This window comes from Capsicum annuum, chromosome 11 (assembly GCF_002878395.1).
Source record: "Capsicum annuum cultivar UCD-10X-F1 chromosome 11, UCD10Xv1.1, whole genome shotgun sequence".
Lineage (NCBI taxonomy): Eukaryota > Viridiplantae > Streptophyta > Magnoliopsida > Solanales > Solanaceae > Capsicum > Capsicum annuum.
In genome coordinates this window covers 8,002,125-8,021,599 of record NC_061121.1, presented here as the reverse complement: position 1 = coordinate 8,021,599, position 19,475 = coordinate 8,002,125, and the positions used below count along the sequence as shown (strand labels likewise).

The 19,475-nt window shown below is 35.2% G+C and overlaps 1 protein-coding gene across 13 annotated transcripts; it reads left to right on the top strand.

The window, feature by feature from the left end:
- The first annotated feature begins 3,063 nt into the window (after positions 1 to 3,063).
- LOC107847818 (transcription initiation factor TFIID subunit 11) lies at positions 3,064 to 18,689 on the top strand. Of its 13 annotated transcripts, none has more exons than XR_007047127.1 (8): positions 3,172 to 3,328; positions 5,246 to 5,570; positions 12,193 to 12,280; positions 13,141 to 13,240; positions 14,169 to 14,328; positions 16,711 to 16,795; positions 16,864 to 17,087; positions 18,357 to 18,689. XR_007047127.1 is itself a non-coding variant. In XM_047399447.1 (7 exons), the coding sequence occupies exons 3-6, from the start codon at positions 5,254 to 5,256 to the stop codon at positions 14,294 to 14,296; spliced, it is 633 nt and encodes a 210-aa protein (XP_047255403.1). In that variant the 5' UTR covers positions 3,178 to 3,328; positions 3,775 to 3,835; positions 5,246 to 5,253; the 3' UTR covers positions 14,297 to 14,328; positions 18,357 to 18,689. The 13 variants fall into 13 exon arrangements, 7 of the variants coding, with proteins under 7 accessions (XP_047255399.1, XP_047255400.1, XP_047255404.1 ...); XR_007047125.1 differs by lacking the exon at positions 16,711 to 16,795 and adding an exon at positions 3,775 to 3,835 and having other exon boundaries at positions 3,178 to 3,328; positions 16,856 to 17,087; XR_007047124.1 differs by lacking the exon at positions 16,711 to 16,795 and having other exon boundaries at positions 16,856 to 17,087.
- The last annotated feature ends 786 nt before the right edge of the window (positions 18,690 to 19,475 follow it).

Below are 19,475 nucleotides of genomic sequence, written 5' to 3'. Positions count from 1 at the left end.
TGTTTCAACCATAATTTTGCTAAATATAGCTTATAATTAATTATTATGAGTTATCTAAGTGTTAAAAATTTAATCATATTTTTTGGCCAGTGCTACATCAATTACTTTACTACCCCTAATTATTCTATGATTTACTATATTAACCATAATTAATTATTATAATTTATTTACATATTAATAATATTTTTTTTGTTATATTACCCCTAATTAATTATTATAGGTTATTTATATATTAGAATTAATAATATTTAATTAAAAAAACATATTTATAACGTTTGTTTCAGCTGCTTTATCGTGATTTTACTATATCATCCCTAATTAATTATTATAAGTCATTTATGTATTAAAAAATAGATGTCACGTCTGCCTATATTACCCCTAATTGCTATATGATTTATTATATCACCCTTAATTAATTTTTATAAGTCATTTATATATTAAAATTAATAATATTTATTTACTTTATTACCCTAATTAATTATTATAAATCATTTATATATTAGATTAATAATATTTAATTAAAAAATAGATATTTATGATGTTTGTTTCAGCTGCTTTAATTATGATTTTACTATATAATCTCTGATTAATTATTATAAGTCATTTATGTTTTAAAAAATTAATAATATTTAATTGAAAAAATTAGCTTCTTTATCATTTACTATATTATCTCTAATTGCTCCGTAATTTATTATATTACCGCTAATTAATTATTATAAGTCATTTATATATTAGAATTAATAATATTTGTTTATTAAATTACCCCTAATTAATTATTATAAGTCATTTATATATTAGGATTAATATTATTTAATTAAAAAATAGATATTTATGATGTTTGTTTCAGCTGCTTTAACCGTGATTTTACTATATCATTCCCAATTAATTATTATAAGTCATTTATGTATTAAAAAATTTAAAATATTTAATTAAAAAAATTGATGACATGTCTCTCTATGGTTTCTACCAGTGCTTCATTTAAATTACCCCTAATTAATTATTATAAGTTATTTATATATTAGAATTAATAATATTTTTTATTATATTACCCCTAATTAATTATTATAGGTCATTTATATATTAAAATAAATAATATTTAAATAAAAAATAGATATTTATGGCGTTTGTTTCAGTTGCTTTAACCGTGATTTTACTATATCATCCCTAATTAATTATTATAAGTCATTTATATATTAAAAAATAAAAAATATTTAATTAAAAAATATGGATGACATATCTGCCTATATAACCCCTAATTGCTTCGTGATTTATTATATTATCCCTAATTAATTATTATAAGTCATTTATATATTAGAATTAATAACATTTTTTTACTATATTACCCTTAATTAGTTATTATAAGTTCATTTATATATTAGAATTAATAATAAATTAAAAAATAGATATTTATGACGTTTGTTTCAGCTGCTTTAACCTTAATTTTACTATATATCATCCCTAATTAATTATTATAAGTCATTTATATAATAAAAAATAATAATATTTTATAAAATAATCAGTTGCTTCGTCATTTACTATATTACCATAATTGTTCAGTGATTTGTTATATTACCCCTAATTAATTATTATAAGTTATTTATATATTAAAATTAATATTATTTTTTATTATATTACCCCTAATTAATTATTATAGGTCATTTATATATTAAAATAAATAATAGTTAAATAAAAAATAGATATTTATGACGTTTGTTTCAGTTGCTTTAACCGTGATTTTACTATATCATCCCTAATTAATTATTATGAGCTATTTATGTATTAAAAAAAAAATAATATTTAATTAAAAGAATAGATGACATGTCTGCCTATATTATCCCTAATTGCTCCATGATTTACTATATTACTCTAAATTAATTATTATAAGTCATTTATATATTAGAATTAATAATGTTTTTTTACTATATTACCCTTAATTAATTACATAAAAAATTAATAATATTTAATTAAAAAAATAGATGACATGTCTTCCTATATTATCCCTAATTGCTCCGTAATTTTCTATATTACCCTAAATTAATTATTATAAGTCATTTATATATTAGAATTAATAATTTTTTTACTATATTACCCCTAATTAATTATTGTAAATCATTTATATAATATAATTAATAATATTTAATTAAAAAATAGATATTTATTACGTTTGTTTCAACTGCTTTAATCATGATTTTACTATATCATCCTAATTAATCATTATAAGTCATTTATGTATTAAAAAATTAATAATATTTAATTAAAAAATAGATGACATTTCTGTTGCAGCTGCTTCAACCACAATTTTGCTAAATATCTCTTATAATTAATTATTATGAGTTATCTAAGTGTTAAAAATTTAATCATATTTAAAAAAAATAAAATAGACATAAAATGATAAATTAAATCTTGATGTATTAAATTAATTTGACCTCCTTCAACCGTGATTTAACTGTATCATCTCTAATTAATTATTATAAGTCATTTATGTATTAAAAAATTTATAATATTTAATTAAAACATTGGTTTTGACATGACTACTTCAAGAGTTGCGCCGTGATTTTACTATATCACCCCTAATTAATTATTATAAGTTATTTATGTATTAGAAAATTAATAGTATTTGATATAACAAGAAAAGGTGGGAATACACTGGGTTTGTTGTTGTTGTTGTTGTTGATATAACAAGAAAAATATGCGTTTATGACATGTTTGTTGCAGCTGTTTCAACTGTAATCATCTTTGAGAAGATGATCCAAGACTTTATTGTTAATTGAAGTATCTTTTGTTCCAGTTTTTATATGAAATAATCCTATGAATATTAGTTCTACATCTTTTCTATATTTTGTAACATGTCTCAATCTTATCATCAAATAATTAAAAGAACCCGACTACATGACACATTACACTTTTTTATCATGTGGAAAAAAACTATCTTATAAAACCTCACTCCTTAGCGAGTACCATTAAATAGTTATTATTTTAAAAATTATCATTTTAAATCAATGTACATTTATGTTTGTATCTCATCAATATCGAATATTAGTGCTAAAAGTTGTTTATAGTGTTAGATCATGCTGACACGAGCCATGCACCTCTAGCATCAATAAGAAAGTGGAGAAGTAAAGTTGAACGGAGGGAGTACTAAATTTAGCTCTTCATTTATTTATTTATGTATAATAACATTTATGAACCTAACCAAACTAGATCCGACCCCGCTCGACCCGACCCATGAAACGACCCATGACCCGTTAAAATTCTTCAGATCAACCGGGTCGCCCGTCTGGAATCATCTTTGGTGAGGATTCAGAATTACATTATTTGCTTAATCAAGGTATTTTCTGATTTTCCATATATTGGATTTGGGTTTTTCCTCTTTCTACATTACTACTGTCCATATAATTTTTTTTTTATTAACCTTGATGTGTCCGAGCCCACTTGTATGCACCTCCACTAATATTTTTTATTTGTGTTGAAGTTTAAATTTTACACCTGTAGTTCTCGACTCATTTTTTAGATGCTTAATATTAGGATGAATAACTTGCATGCACCTTGACTAATTTCACATGATACTACCAGCCCGTACCTCTTCTAGCAATTAGTACTAGATTACCTGTCCATCGGAGTATATAAGATAAATAGGAAGAAATCACCTAGTATTTTTTTTGTTATAGCGGGGATTTGAATATGAGACGCCATGGTTCTCGACCTACTTCATTGATATCTAGGCCGCAGGGCTTATATTGAATAATTGGGTGTTGATGCATTTCATTTTGACAGTCTTTTTTTAGTTACTGTGGTGTCCGGACCAGCTTGGGCACGCCTCGACTAATTCAACGAGGTACCTATTATCTCTTACCAGCAACAGGTATCATGTATCCATTTCGACATTCTTGATTAGTATACGTCTGCTTGAATTATTCCTGTGACTGTGATTGAAATCAGCTGCAAATCTTTCCCTTTCTGTGGCCTATTTCATGCTACAGCTGTTAACACCTTAGTTTCGCAATGTATATAGGTTCGTACATGCAAATCTTGAACCTTTAGAAGTTATTTGGTATGGGGGATGCGGGATAGACAAAGTTATTCCACCATATATATGGGATAACTTATCCGGCCACTAACTAATACCTCTAACCAACTGCGGGATAAAATAATCCTACATTTTGTTCAAAAATTATTATCCTTTATCCATCGTACCAAACGACCCCTTATAGTCTTAGTTTTGTGACTTAGGATGTATAGAGAAGATATCGTATTGCCCCAGAGGGCTTGGTCTAGTGGTAAGAGCATTGAGTGATATGTGGGTTAGGTGTACGTCACATGTTCAAACCCTTTAGCTACAAAGCCTGGTATTTAAGTGGTAAGGGTAGAGGGGCGAGTCCATTATCTACCACACACACGGCTCAGGGATTTTATCGGATTGTGAAAAAGAAGAGAGAGGATATCTTTTTCAGTGTCATTAGAATCCATTGCTTCGTCGATGAAAACCTAACGGGGAAACAACTGCAGTTATATAACAAAAATCTAACAAGGCAAGTAGGCAACTGCTTTACCTGTTGGGTCTCACTTGAAATAGTGCAGTATTTCGTGTGTTTCTCATGATTAGTTGACTACCTGCTTTTGTTTACTACTCCAACATCATTTTTTTCTTAATCTAGAAATGTAATGGATGGTGTCGCTTCTAATCCAAAATGCAACAATGTTTCTTTAAGCTTCTTCATCCTTGCAATTGATCATTTGACCTGACAATCTGAGCTTCATCAGTTCAGTTGAGAGTCTGGCCATTTTGTGAGGTCCAAATCAATCTGGTCAGTATCACACCAACATTTGTGTTGGAAGCAGTGTCATCAAAAGCAAAAAGCGCAAAAAAAGCTATAACCTTTTGGGGTTTTAACGGCAAAACGCAAATAAAGCATGGGCTTTAATCCAAGATTAATAATTTTAAGCATGAATGACAAATATATGAATAACTGAAAAAGAGTACGACAATGTGAAATATCAATTGTTTTTTGTGGCCTCTTCAGAAGAGGCTCATTGGCAAGGAAAAGTATGCCTTAGAACATTGATGATGACACTTAAGCACATATTAAGTGAGGAGAAGCGCTCAACATGTTTTGAGCCTTTCTTTAGGGCTTAACCGCACCTTTGACAACACTGGTTGGAAGTTGGTATATCTCAATGAAAATGGATGAATGATAAGCATGGTGTTTAGTTCAAATTTTCACTTGAATCTCACATTCTGGTGCAGCAAATTCCATGAAGCGATCTAAGGATCCTTTTGAAGCTGCTTTTGAGGAGCCGGATGACTCACCCCCTGAATCCCCTGGTGGCGATGAAGAGAATGAAGGCCAAGACCAAGGTGCAGTTGGTGTTGAAGTGCATGGAGGTGGCGATGTTAATACTGATTCTCGAGAACAACCTTCAACATCTAAAGCTACACCAGTCGCTGTTGGTACTGCTGGTCCAATTAGCAAGCCCAAAGAGGAAGATGAGGAGGAAGAGGAAGAAAACATGGACGTGCAGCTAGGAAAACTCTCATCAAGTAGTGATCCTGACAAACTGGCGAAGATGCAGTAAGTTTTGCCAATTTATGTGTTGAAATTTCTCGAACTCCTTTTTGTTTTTAAGGATTTTTTCATAGAGTGTTGGAGTTGTAAGGTTAACTTAAACTCTTTGAAGTGAAAACAAAGAAAGAAAGAGAGAGGAGTATTTGTTGATGGAAAGATATGATTTTCATTAAACTGAAATTGTGCTTAAATAGAAAAAATTGCAACAACCAAATCCTATAATTAAGCAATTACTTGCACATGATTCCATGATCAGTACATCCTAAAAAAATTGAACCATTAACACCTAAAAAACAACAACTAAACTAAGTTGAGAACATGGCTAAAAAGCTGGATAATGTCCAACAACTACTCCTACTTTTACTGCAGAAAGTGAGGCAATAATCAACACTCCTCCTTGCTTCAGTTGCTGCAAATTTCAAGTCTTTCTCTGAGAAATTTAAATCTGCTCTTTGGCAAGGCTTTGGTAAACATATCTGCCAGTTGAAGATCCGTCTTGCAGTACTTTAACCCAATCGATCCTTGTTTCTGCATATAATTTGATATTGAAATGCTTGGTTTTCGCATGAAAAACAGGATTATTTGAGATAGCAATAGCTGCTTGATTATCTACAAACACCTCTGTGCACTTCTCTTGCTTTAAATTCAGATCAAGTAGCACTTTTCTAAGCCATAAGGCTTGATTTGCAGCAGCTGTTGCTGCAATGAACTCAGCTTAAGCCGTCGACTGTGCAACAATTTCTTGCTTTTTAAAGCACCAAGAAAATACGCCTGAACCAAGACTAAAACAATAACTAGAAGTGCTCTTCATGTCTTCAGAAGAACCACCCCAATCACTATCAGAATACCCCTGCAACACGTGCTTCTGATTTGCATTAAACTTGATTCTAACATTCAATGTTCCCTTAACATATCTTCCCTTTTCGCTGCTCTAAAATGAGTGTTAGTTGCACAATTAGTGAATTTAGATTGAAGACTTACAACATATAAAATGTCGGGTCTAGTTGCTGTAAGATACATGAGACATCCAACCATACTTCTGTAAAGAGTCTCATCCACTTTTTCAGCTTCATCATTTTTGCTCAACTTCTCCTTTTGACACATCGGAGTAGTTGTTTCTTTGCAATTTTCCATCCTAAATTTTTTCAAGATGTCTCTTGCATACTTCTTTTGACAGATGGAAACTTCATTTTGCTTTTGCTTGATTTCCATTCCTAGAAAATAAACCATTTCTCCCAAGTCTGTCATCTCGAAAGTATGCTGCATATCTTCTTTAAATTTCTAAACAAGCTATGATTGCTTCCTGTAACCAGCAGGTCATCTACATATAGTAAAATAACAATAAGATTTGTTTCATCACCTTTAATGTAGAGAGTAGCTTCGTTGAGGCTTTTTCTAAAACCCAACTGCACCAAATGTTCATCAATCCTGCTGTGCCAAGCTCTGGGCGCCTACTTTAGTCCATACAAAGCTTTTTTGAGCTGATACACATCATCTTCATGCCCTTTGATTGCAAACCCTTCAGGTTGCTCGACGTAAATTTCCTCCTCAAGATAGCCATTCAAGAATGTTGATTTAACGTCTAGCTGAAATACTTTCCAACCATTTTGTGCAGCTATAGCCAACAACAATCTGATGGTTTCTAATCTAGCAACAGGAGCAAATGTATCAGAAAAATCAATACCAAAATTTGAGCATACCCCTTTACAACAAGTCTGGCTTTGTGCTTGTTGATAGAGCCATTTGCGTTCAGCTTGGTTCTGAAAATCCACTTCACTCCTATGACTTTCCTATCTTGAGGTCTTTTCACAAGTTTCCAAGTCTGGTTCTTCTCAATCATGGTGAGTTCTTCCTTTATTGCAGCTCTCCATTTTGGATCTTTTTCTGCTTCGCAAAAATCTGTTGGCTCGAGAACAACCATGTTGCATCTCTGATAGATATCAGAGAGTGATCTTGTGCCTCTCACCGGAATATCATCCACCAATTCATCTTGTTTCAGCTGTGGTATTTTACTTTGATCTGGAAATAGCACCGGTTCTGCTTCTTCCCAGTTCCTTTTTCTTCCTCCATGAAATGAACATCTCTACTTACAAGAATTTTCCTTGTATGAGGTTGGAAAACTCTGTAAGCCTTTGAAACAAGGTTATAACCCACAAATATTCCATCTTCCACCTTTTTATCAAGCTTATCTCTTTTACTCTGTGGCACATAAGTAAAGCACAAACATCTAAACACTTTGAGATTATTTAAAGGTGTATAACCATACCAGATTTCAAATGGTGTCTTTCCTTCTAATGCTTTTGTTGGAAGCCTGTTGAGTAGAAAGACTGATGTATGAGCAGCTTCTGCCCGATATTCTTTTGACAAACACTTCTCATGCAACAAGCATCGAGCCATCTCCATTATGGTACGATTCTTCCTCTCACTAACTCCATTTTGCTGTGGAGTATATGGAGCAATGAGTTGGTGTTCAATTCCAGCTTCTTCAAAAAATGTATTGAATTGATCAGATGTGTACTCCTTGCCGTTGTCGGACCTTAATGATTGAATCTTACAGCCACTTTGAGTTTCAATCCACTGCTTGAATTTCCAAAAAATAGTGGCAACCTCTAACTTGAACCTGAGAAAATAAATCCAATACATTCTCGTATAGTCATCAATGAAAACTATGTAATACGTACTCCCTTTGAGTGACGGAGTTCGGTGAGGACAAGCCAGATCTGTGTGGATTAATTTTAACTTTTCAGTGGCTCTCCAGGTTGCTTTTTTGAAAGGAAGCCTTGCTTGCTTGCCAAATTGGCATGTTTTGCAATCTGAAATTTCGGTTTCAAGATTAGGTAGCCCTCGAACCAGATCTTTCTTTTGTGAGTTTATTACCGCAGCATGGTTGAAATGTCCGACTCTTTTGTGCCAAACTTGTGCATTGATTTTAGTTGCAGAATAAACTTTTTGCTCATGATCTAAAAGATCCAATGTAAAGCACCTTCCCTTCATCATTACCTTGAATAAGTTTCTGCCATCTTCATCCTTGATTTGACAGTAATTGGTTTCAAAGAGAAGTTTGAAACCATTCTCAAGCATCTGCCCGACACTTAACAAACTATGACTAATATTAGGTACAAAAAACACATTTTTGATTTGTTTTGTACCTGAGGAGCATTTCATTTCCACAGTACCTTTGCCTTCGGCAGGAATGTAGTCTCCATTACCAACTTGTACTTTGGAAATTATTGCAGTATCCAACTCCTTGAAGAGATCACGATCAAATGTCATGTGGTTTGTGCAACCGCTGTCAATAATCCACTTGTCACTCGAGCAGCTAGTTGCCAAACATGTCGCTACAAAGAGTTGCTCTTCATTTTCCTGATTTGCTACCTGTGCAGCATTCATTAGTTTGCTGAGTGTTTTTGCAAACCTTCTGATGATGTCCCATCTACTGACATTTCTCACACGGTTTGGCCTTCTCCAGCATTTGAACGGTGGATGACCCTTCTTCCCACAATGCTTGTAAGTAGGAAAATCACGTTTCATTCCCCTGTTGATCCCAGGAGAATGAGAACTTGAGTTTTCCTTCTTGTTCTGCTTCTTCCTTTCTTTGTCTCCCTGGTTTGATTGAAATTTTGCAGGTAGTGCACCATCAACAGATCTTTCAGACCTTATTAGTCTTCTCTATTCTTGTGCCTGCAAAGCATTCAATAGTTCTGCCAAACTAATCTGTGACAAATCCTTAGAATTTTCTAGCGAGGAAGTAGTTGTTTCAAACCTTTCGGGGACTGTTACGAGAATTTTTTGAACCAATCTAGAATCAGGAAATTCAGAGCCAAGTAATCTTACATTGTTGGCAATGTTGAGTAATCTATCAGAATACTCTTTAATTGTCTCTGAATCCTGCATCTTCTGAAGTTCAAATTCTCGGATCACGTTAAGAGTACGCATACCTTTGATCCGTTCATCTCCTTCATATTCTTTCTTTAAGAAATTCCAGACCTCAAAAGCTGATTTCAGTGTCATAATCCTGACAAAGATTTCAGATGAGACTGCAGCGAATAACGTTGCTCTAGCCTTTGATTTTCTTGTTTTCTTTCCTTGTGATTCCTAATCTGCGCCATGGTTGGATTTCAGGCAAGGGAGGAACTTCATAGTCCTCCTCTACAGTTTCCCACAGATTGTTTGCCTCCATGTGTGCCTCCATTCTTGCTGCCCAGACATGATAGCCTTCACCTTTGAAGACTGGTGGTGCTAGTGCAGTGAAAGGAGTCTCTGAATCCATAAAAAAAAAAAACAAGAAGAGAAAGATATGTTTCCCTCAAATGCAGCTCCCTCAAGAAGAGAGCTCTTGATACCAATTTGTTGGATTTGTAAGGTTAACTTCAACTCTTTGAAGTGAAAACAAAGAAAGAAAGAGAGAGGAGTATTTGTTGCTGGAAAGATATGATTTTCATTAAACTGAAATTGTGTTTAAATAGAAAAAATTGCAACAACCAAATCCTATAATTAAGCAACTACTTGCACATGATTCCATGATCAGTACATCCTAAAAAAACTGAACCATTAACACCTAAAAAACAGCAACTAAACTAAGTTGAGAACATGGCTAAAAAACTGGATAATGTCCAGCAACTACTCCTACTTTTACTGCAGAAAGTGAGGCAATAATCAACATAGAGAATTATCAAGATTGTATGGTATCATCCTGTTCCCTGATAGCTTTTCTGGCTTGTTGGACCTGCCTACTAATCATTTTGCATACAAGGATAACTCTTTTCCTTATAATTTGGATCACTTCCTCTCACCTGTATTCTCTTCATTGTTCATTCATAAACGTCTGTATGTTGCGTTCCCTCGGGATATCTGCTCTTATCATTTTGTACCAAAAATATGTATATATAACCAGCAGGTTGATGCTTCTATTGAGATCCATGAACAGATAAAAAACATCTTGGTTGATAGACTGCAGTTAAATATCAGTAGGAAACATTTGTAGCTGTTAAATAATAAATTGAAATTTGTATGAGTATCGTTAAGTGAAGGCAATATGGAGAAGTAGCCATATAGTGATGCCAATAAAATGGGAATAATACATTGCAGTTGAATGTATACCTGTTATGTTGAAGTATTTCTTCTGCACCTCCTTGTCATACAAACAACAACATACCCAGTGTATCCCACAATTGGGGTCTTGGGAAGGTGGTTTGTACGCAACCTTACCCCTACCTTGTGAAGGTAGAGAGTTTGTTTATGATAGACCCTCTGCACCTCCTTGTTATGTGTGCTTCAGTTTAGAAAATTTCTCTCTCCTATATTCATTAGTTCTGTAGCTAGTAATAATAGTGTATCTACACATACAAGGAAGGAGGTAGACATTTTGGCTTCGAAATCTTGTACTTGTAACTCTATGTTATCAAACTCTGTTTGCGATCTATTTTTCGTTCCTTCAAAATAAGTGAAAGCACAAAAAGACATCAACTTTCTCCGCATCAACTTACATTTTCAAAATATTCCTGAAATGTTTCTTGTTTCAATAAGAGTTATGAGGTGATGGTTGCTTTCAGCCCGAAAGGAAGAAAAACTTAGAAAACAATTATGAAGCAATGAGAAGTAAAGGTTGGGATTTTAGATGTCATTCACAACTTAGAGCCTCCGGTATGTAATAACATTAGTTATAGATGGACTTTTAGATGCTTGAATTTCTGCAGCCTAGACTTTTCGTTAACTGGATCTCCTTCTTCCACTAGAAAATTTGAAAAATCCATTGTATTCTTCTCTTATACCTGGTGGCTGCTATGTGACCGGCAGTATTTCCCTCTTAAGGGATGGGGAACATGCACCAAAATTGTTTTCCTTGAGCCGAGGGTCTAGCGGAAATAGTCTCTCTACCTTCTCATGGTAGGGGTAAGGCTGTGTACTCATAAGAGAACGTGTTAAAAATAAGAAAGTGGTCATTGAACACGTTAGCACTACAGTGATGTTAGCTGATCCTTTAACCAAAGGCATGCCACTGCAAAAATTCAAGGATCATATAGTCACAATGGTACTTAGTTCCACTATGTAAAATTTTGTTGTAACAACGAATGTTTGTGAAACTCTATTTTATATGATATTTCCGGTGTTTGTAATTGTGTGCATGTTCAGTTTTATTTGAGAAATGTCACTAAATTATGGACCTAGAATAAATATTGGATTTATTCATTATGTAATATGGGCTAACGTTTAGAGGCATAATATATATTGTGATACATGGAAGGTACCACTCGCTCTAAGAGGGACTATCGCCATAATTCATGCATTATGCTTCTCTTAAGTATTTTGGCATTTGGCATGTGACCTATGGTTTCCCAGTCCCCACTCGTGGGAACACTGGCTATGTTGTTGTTGTCTCACATGCAGCTTCGACTAACCTTATCCAGACAATAATTGGACTCTAGGAAAAACCGATGGTTGTGTAGCCTCACCTGAGTGGCATCTCCTGTTAAGTTAAAAGATTTAGCTTTGCATTTGAGCTAGATCTAGTTAGAAGTTTTGTGCAGAGGCAGTGACTATACCCCACAGCTACTACAGATGGGTAAATCTATTATTTATTGTCATACCAATAGGTATTAGGTTCATTTTGTTGTCTTTTCTCTTTCAGGTCCATCTTATCCCAATTTACAGATGAGCAAATGAGTAGATATGAATCTTTTAGGAGATCTGGATTTCAGAAATCCAACATGAAACGGGTATGTTTTGCCATCTTCCCGATTTATCAGCTTTTTAACCCCCACCCCTACCCCGTTTTGCTCTGAATATGATTTGTATTATTATATGCAAATCAGAATAGATGATGTTAGAGTTGTTTCTCCTCTACCGTAGCTTTTTTTTTATTCTTTTAAAAAAAAAAAAGAATTGGGGGGTAGGGGAAGGATATTACAACGCGGGGAATCGAACCCTCACCAACAAGGTGAAAGTTCAGGTAGCCAACCAACTGAGCTGCCAGGATTTCCCCGCTACCGTAGCTTGTTTGTGTGTTTGTTGCCTTATTCATGTGTGTGTTACCTTTTGTTTGCTTGAGCTGGGGAATGGAGTTGGACAAAAAAGGTTACACTGAGGAAATGGGCAGAAATTCATTTATCTGTCAGCTGATCCTCTAATGGGGATTTCTAATCAAATATGGTCCACCTTGCCCAGGCCCTCACCAACATGATAGCAAATTGTTGAAAATACACGTTGGGTAGAGTAATTTTGCTCTCTTATTGTGACCTTGTGCAGATGTTTACTTTGTCCTGTCTTATACTTCTCCATGCATGATTTGATATCATTTGTTTGTTGAGATGGCCTTGTACATGATATTTGACCAATCCTTAACATTGGCCATTGAAGCAATGTCTTTTGTCTTGCATTAAACACATGTAGTGCCAGAATTTGTTTTCTCAATAGGCATGTAATTGTCAGATAATTGCGAGTGAATCCAAATCTTTATGAATATATGATGGCCTTGTGCAAGCCTCTGGGCCATTGAGATGTTTGCTTTTCCGGTCTGATAATTTGTTGTGCATAATCTAATTTCTGTCCTGACTCTTCGTCTATGTTGTCGATGCAGTTGCTGACCAGCATCACAGGAAGTGCAAAGATATCTATTCCTATGACAATTGTGGTGTCTGGGATAGCAAAAATGTTTGTCGGTGAGCTTATTGAAACAGGTCCGTAGACAGATCAACTTTATATAAGATAATTGATGAAGCAAATCTTGTATCCTTTATTTGGAAATAATGAGGATGAATTGTTTTTGGAATGAGTTTATTTAGCTTCTTTTCTTAGACTCTAGTGCACAGCTCCGAAATATTTTGCCAAACTTTGTCATCAATTTCTGATCAATTTGCAGCAATTAGGAATTAAAAGCCTAAGATCCCTTATACCGTCCATTACTAAGCACGTCGCTGGTTAAAATTTGCTTGCAACACTTTACCCCCTTTATAGTAACAAAGAGTGGCACTAAAATGTCTTCTATGTACCCACACATCACATGGTAATGGAAGAGTTCTATGCTAATTAAGCACCTGGCAACGTGTCTGAAATTGCGTTTGATGAGACTGTCTTGCTTAAAATGTCTTCTATGTACTGGCAAATCACATGGTAATGGAAGAGTCCTATGCTAATTAAGCAGCTGCCTACGTGTCTGAAATTGTATTTGATGTGTCTGACTGGTTTAGGAAGCTTGACGCTACAACTAGGGAAAACAAGGAATTTTAAGCAAGAAAAATAGAATGACTCTCCTGCCTCAGCGTCAGCCCAAGCAGTTCTGCTCCTTTGTTCCAAGTAGTCTCCGACTCTGTTACCCTCTTTCCCTTCTTCTCCTCTCCCTTTTCCATAAGACTGATAGACAGAATTTTTCGTAAACCTCAGTGAATTATGTTTAACCAACTTCCGGTCTGCCTATGCAGTGAAGATATGTTAATACCTGAATAGTGCTTTTGCTATGTTGAAGTTCAGTTAATAGAAGGGGTAGCGGTGCCAATCGTAGTGTTTCAAGGTGGAAATGTCCTCGGTTAAGGAAAGTTGAAGGGCCTATACTGCATTTACTTTGTCCAAGTAATCACGTGTTCAATCATCTGACAATTCATTTTGCAGCTAAAATGGTGATGGCAGAGAGAAAAGATACAGGACCTATCAGGCCATGTCACATAAGAGAAGCATATAGAAGGCTAAAACTTGAAGGCAAGATTCCCAAGAAAACAGTGCCAAGGCTTTTCCGGTAGCGGACATGGAAGCAAACTGTAGTTTATTTCAGGTTCACTGTCCTCCTTTTGCTTACAAGTCCTCTAATGTGCCTGCCTTGAATTGTTGCACATCTTTAATTTCTTTGCACTTTTAGTTCAGGTAAAAATTGTTAGTCACAAAGTTGTCGCAGTTCTGCTTGCCTTATTATATGTAAGACTTCCTGTTGAAAGAGGGAGCCTTGGAGTAACTGGTAAAATTGTTGCCATGTGACCAGGAGGTCACGGGTTCAAGCCTTGGAAACAACTCCTTGCAGAAACGTACGGTGAGGCTGTGTACAATAGACCTTGTGGTCGGGTCCTTCCCCGGACCCTGCGCATAGCGGAAGCTTAGTGCACCAGGCTGCACTTTTTTTTTTAACTTCCTGTTTATTTAATTCAGAGGGAAATAGTTTAACATTTGTGAAAATATTTGTACTGCCCTTAACCTGGAATTGAAAATGTGGGAAGGAAAATAAAAGGATCACAACATCTTCGCTATTTAATAACAGCATCATTGTATTTGAGAAAATTTGAATATGGAAGCTCAATCTATCATTGATGAGTTTCATCCACCATTGATGAGCTCAAGGGCAAAGCAGAGCAATGTGCAGAGAAAGGGAAAAATGGAATTGTTTTATTGCATTTCTGAAAACTGTACAAAATATCTAGACAGCGCACTATTTATAGACTATAAACTTGCACACACTAACCTACTCAACCAACATATAGCTCAGCACCAGCTCACTCTAATCAACTAATCAACTAAGCATCCACTTGCATAGTAAAAGCAGAAACTGAGATTAAACAGTAAAAAAAGCTACTTAATTTGCGCTATTCATCATCTGTCAATGCAGCTTCTAATACTCCCCCTCAAGCTGAATGGTGCAGAACATTAAGCACACCAAGCTTGTCCATCAGATGTTAAGGTTGACACAGGCTCTTAGTAAGCAAATCAGCCACTTGATCATGAGTTTGAACATAAAGAGTCTCAACTAAACCAGACTTGATTTTGTCTCTAATAAAGTGAGAATCAATTTCTGGGTGTATAATTCATTCATGGAACACAGGATTTGCAGCAACTTGAAAAGCTGATCTACTATCACTGAATACCTTGATAGGTTGAGTAAGATGCACATTCAAATCCTTGAATAGACCAACCAACCAGGTCACCTTTGCCACTACTGAAGTCATGCTTCTATACTCGGCTTCAGTTGAGCTTCTAGACACTGTCAGCTGCTTCTTGTACTTACAGGAGATGAAGGAGTCCCCAAACTAGACTATATAACCAGTAACAGACCTCCTAGTGTTAGGGCAAGCTGCCCAATCTGAATTACACCAACAGGAAAGAGTTTCTGCAGGTTGAGCCTTCAACCAAATGCTTTGACCAACAATACCCTTAAGGTGTCTACCCACTCTAGTAGCAGCCTCCCAATGGGATCTTTTGGGAAGTTGCATGAACTGACTGAGAGTTTAAACAATAATGCTAATTTCAGGTCTGGTAATGGTGTCATACGTCAACTTACCAACAAGCCTCGGATAAAAGGTAACATCAGTCAAAACTGCTTCTTCAAGACAACCATTGGCATGATCAAATTCCACTGTAGTCAGTTTGAGATTAGATTCCAAAGTAGTAAGAGCAGACTTAGCACCATTAAGACCTATTTCTGAAATAAGCTCCAAAATATATTTTCTCTGATTCAAAATAACTCGTGTGGTGGATCTTAACACCTCAATGCCTAAGAAGTACTTAAGCTCATCTAAGTCCTTCAACTTAAATTGCTTGTGCAGAACTTCTTTAGCATCAGAGATCAATGAAGAACTGCTGCTATAATGAGCAAATCATCAATATATTCTAAAATTATCACTATGTCTTCTTGTTTCTTCAATGTAAACAAGGAATAGTCATGTAGACTCTGGACAAAGCCAACATTTAGCAAGGCATCAGTGAGTTTCAGGTTCCATTGTCTGTAAGCCTGTTTAAGACCATATAATGACTTCAACAACCTGCACACTCTTGTGTCTCCTTGCTGTTTGTAACCTTCTGGCATCTCCATGTAAACTTCTTCATCAAGATCACCTTGTAAAAAAACATTGTTGACATCCATCTGATATAGAAACCAACCTTTGGAAGCTACTAAAACAATAACACTTCTAACTGTAACTATCTAAGCAACTGGAGCAAAAGGTATCAATTATCATAATGTCCAAACCTTCTTATTAACTATAACCTTTTGTCACTAACCTAGCTTTGAACCTCTCTACCTTTTCATTAGCTTAATATTTGATCTTATAAACCCACGTGGATCCCTCAGTGTTCTTTTCAGGTGGTAAAGGCACCACCTCCCAAGTCTTATTATCTTCAAGTGCTTGAATTTCTTGTTTCATGGCCTCAACCCATCTTGAATCTGTTGCAGCTTGTCTAAAAGTATGTGGTTCAATCAAGGTGGAAAATTTACTCAAGTAGCTATGATATGACTTTGTAGTTTTATCATAGGAGAGGTAATTTGCCAATGAATATCTGCAGTTCTTACCATCCTTAGAAATTGCATAATCTTTCAGCCAAACAGGCTGCTTGGACACTCTAGATGTTGTTCTTGGAGAGCATATTTCAGGAGAAGATGAAAGTGGGGATAGAGGTGCAAGGATCTGCATCTTGGTCACCCGACGTTGCAGTGTTCTGTGATGTGGACTGTATTGCAGAAGGCTGAACATCTACATCAATGCTTGGAAATTCTACATCCTCTGACCTCTGCAGATGGGTTAATTTCTAAAGGATCATCAACTTCAATAGGTAGGCTTGTGGACTCTGTGTTGATAGAAGTGCATTGTGATTGTGCAAAAAGGAAACTGTTCTCTTGAAATACCACATCTCTACTAACAAAAAACTTGTTAGTAGCAATCTCCATGAGTAAATAGCCCTTCTGAGCAGTAGAATACCCCATTGTCGGATCTTCCTACTTTGACAGAAGCACCAAATTGAGTTTTGATCAAAGAGAAAAAATCTTTAATTGCAACAGTTGTTTCAGATTTAAGTTGCGGCAAATGAATCCATTTATATCTACTATAGTCATCTACTGTCAAGAAATAGTATTTGTTATCAAATGTCGGAATCTTATAAGGGCCCCACAGGTCCATATGTACAAGATCAAAACATGCAGATGTTTTAGAGTCACTGAGAGAAAATGGTAGTCTAGTTTTCTTAGCTAGCAAACTGGACATTTATTTATCAAGGCAGTGAGTGTCATCATTATTATGAGATAGTCCTAAGCATTTAAGAGTTTGAGATGAAGGATGTCCTAGTCTTCTATGCCATAGACTGTACTCTTCTAATGAAACGCTTGCAGCTAAGCTCTGAGGTATCTGACCTCTATCTGCATCCCCATTCACTTTTGAATATGTATAAACCTCCTTCCTCCTTACCAATCCCCTTCACCCTGCCATTGAAGAGGTAGAAGGAAACAAAACAAGATAGTTGTCTGGTGATCTTTGACACAGACAACAAAGATCACCAGGCTGCACTTTTTTTTTAAACTTCCTGTTTATTTAATTCAGAGGGAAATAGTTTTAACATTTGTGAAAATATTCGTACTGCCCCTAACCTGGAACTGAAAACGTGGAAAGGAGAATAAAAGGATCGCAACATCTTGGCTATTTAATAACAGCATCATTGTATTTGTAGGCAAAGCTTGATGGTATGTGCATGTAAGAGATGATTGAAGATCTGTAAGAAACACGCCTTATTAGCCGCTGTCTCTTAAATTAGCGTTTGTAGTTTAATACTTTGAATGTGCGAGACTTGGTATCGTCCATGGTTGAGTTTGTTGACCATGTACTGAACTTTTGGATGCACTCCAACAAAATAAAATGTGTGGAGTGATGGACAACAATACTCCATCCACCATGATGTGCGGAGGCGGCAAAATGAGCCAAAACTTTGATTGTTCTTCTCTTTGATTCTGACCGTGCGCGTTGGTGTTCATTTTCGAATCATATTATTCTTATGTTCTAAGGTTTTAAGGTTTTAGAATGTTTCTCATCCCTTGTTTTTCCATTATCTCAGATTTGTAGCAGCCAGCCAATGTTACCTCTTCAAAGTGAGGTTTTGGCTCTTCTTGGAGATGCTGGGATTGGCAGAATGAGTGCAACTTAGTTGTATATTGAGTTGATTGGAGAATGGCTGCTATTAAATCTTTACAACTAGATGTTGAATAGTTCAGCCATTTGAAAAGCGTATACAATATAATCCAATGGATCATTTATTAGAAGCCCATGACACGTACTGTTCGCTTTGGTTGTATTTTCATGTACAATAGTGTGTGTAGTCCATATTAGTGGGTCAAAAAAAATTTAAAACTATATAAAAATATTATAAAGTTATATGATTGAGGAACAACCTCATGTGTTTTTCTAGTACAAGTATTGTTTAGCATGGATTTCGTACAATTGAATTTGTAGGCGAGTTAAGAGCACGCGTTATGATTCAATCTTGCTTGGGGTTTGATTTGTTAGCAGTCAGGGCAATAAACGATTAGGAGAAACTAATAATATTAACTCAAAAGGCAATAAGCGCTCGGACTCTATCGAGAGCTAAAGAAAGCTTAGAGACCAAGCAACTAGTATTTTATTTAGTATAAATAACATAAATACCAACCTTTTAAAAGTAATTGCACTCTCTCCCACTTTTTAATTACTTTACTCTCTCTCCATATTAATATACATAACATAGCCGACATATACATAGCCTTTTTGTGTATATGTGGAATTTTTGTAATATGTTTAGGGAGTTGGGATATTTGTAATATTGAAAACATAAGTTGTGTATTTGTGTAATTTTTAATTTTATTTATTGATTCTAAGTATGAGGGAGAGCTCGGGCTCTATCGAGAGCTAAAGAAAGCTTAGAGACTAAGCAACTAGTATTTTAGTTATTAATTCTAAGTATGAGGGAGAGGAAGAAGATGATCTCTTTACAAGTGAGTAACCACGACTATTTATAATGTAGAAGTTTATGCATTAGCCAATCGCGTTCTAGCGGCTTTGTCCTAAAGGATCTTCACCTATGAGGGAATGCCACCTGGCCTGATTTGTTAGTGGGTTGGCTAGTATTCCCCTGGCTCTATTATGCAGAAGCTTGGCTCTATTATGTAGAAGCTCGTCCGTATCTCTGAGGGACCTAACA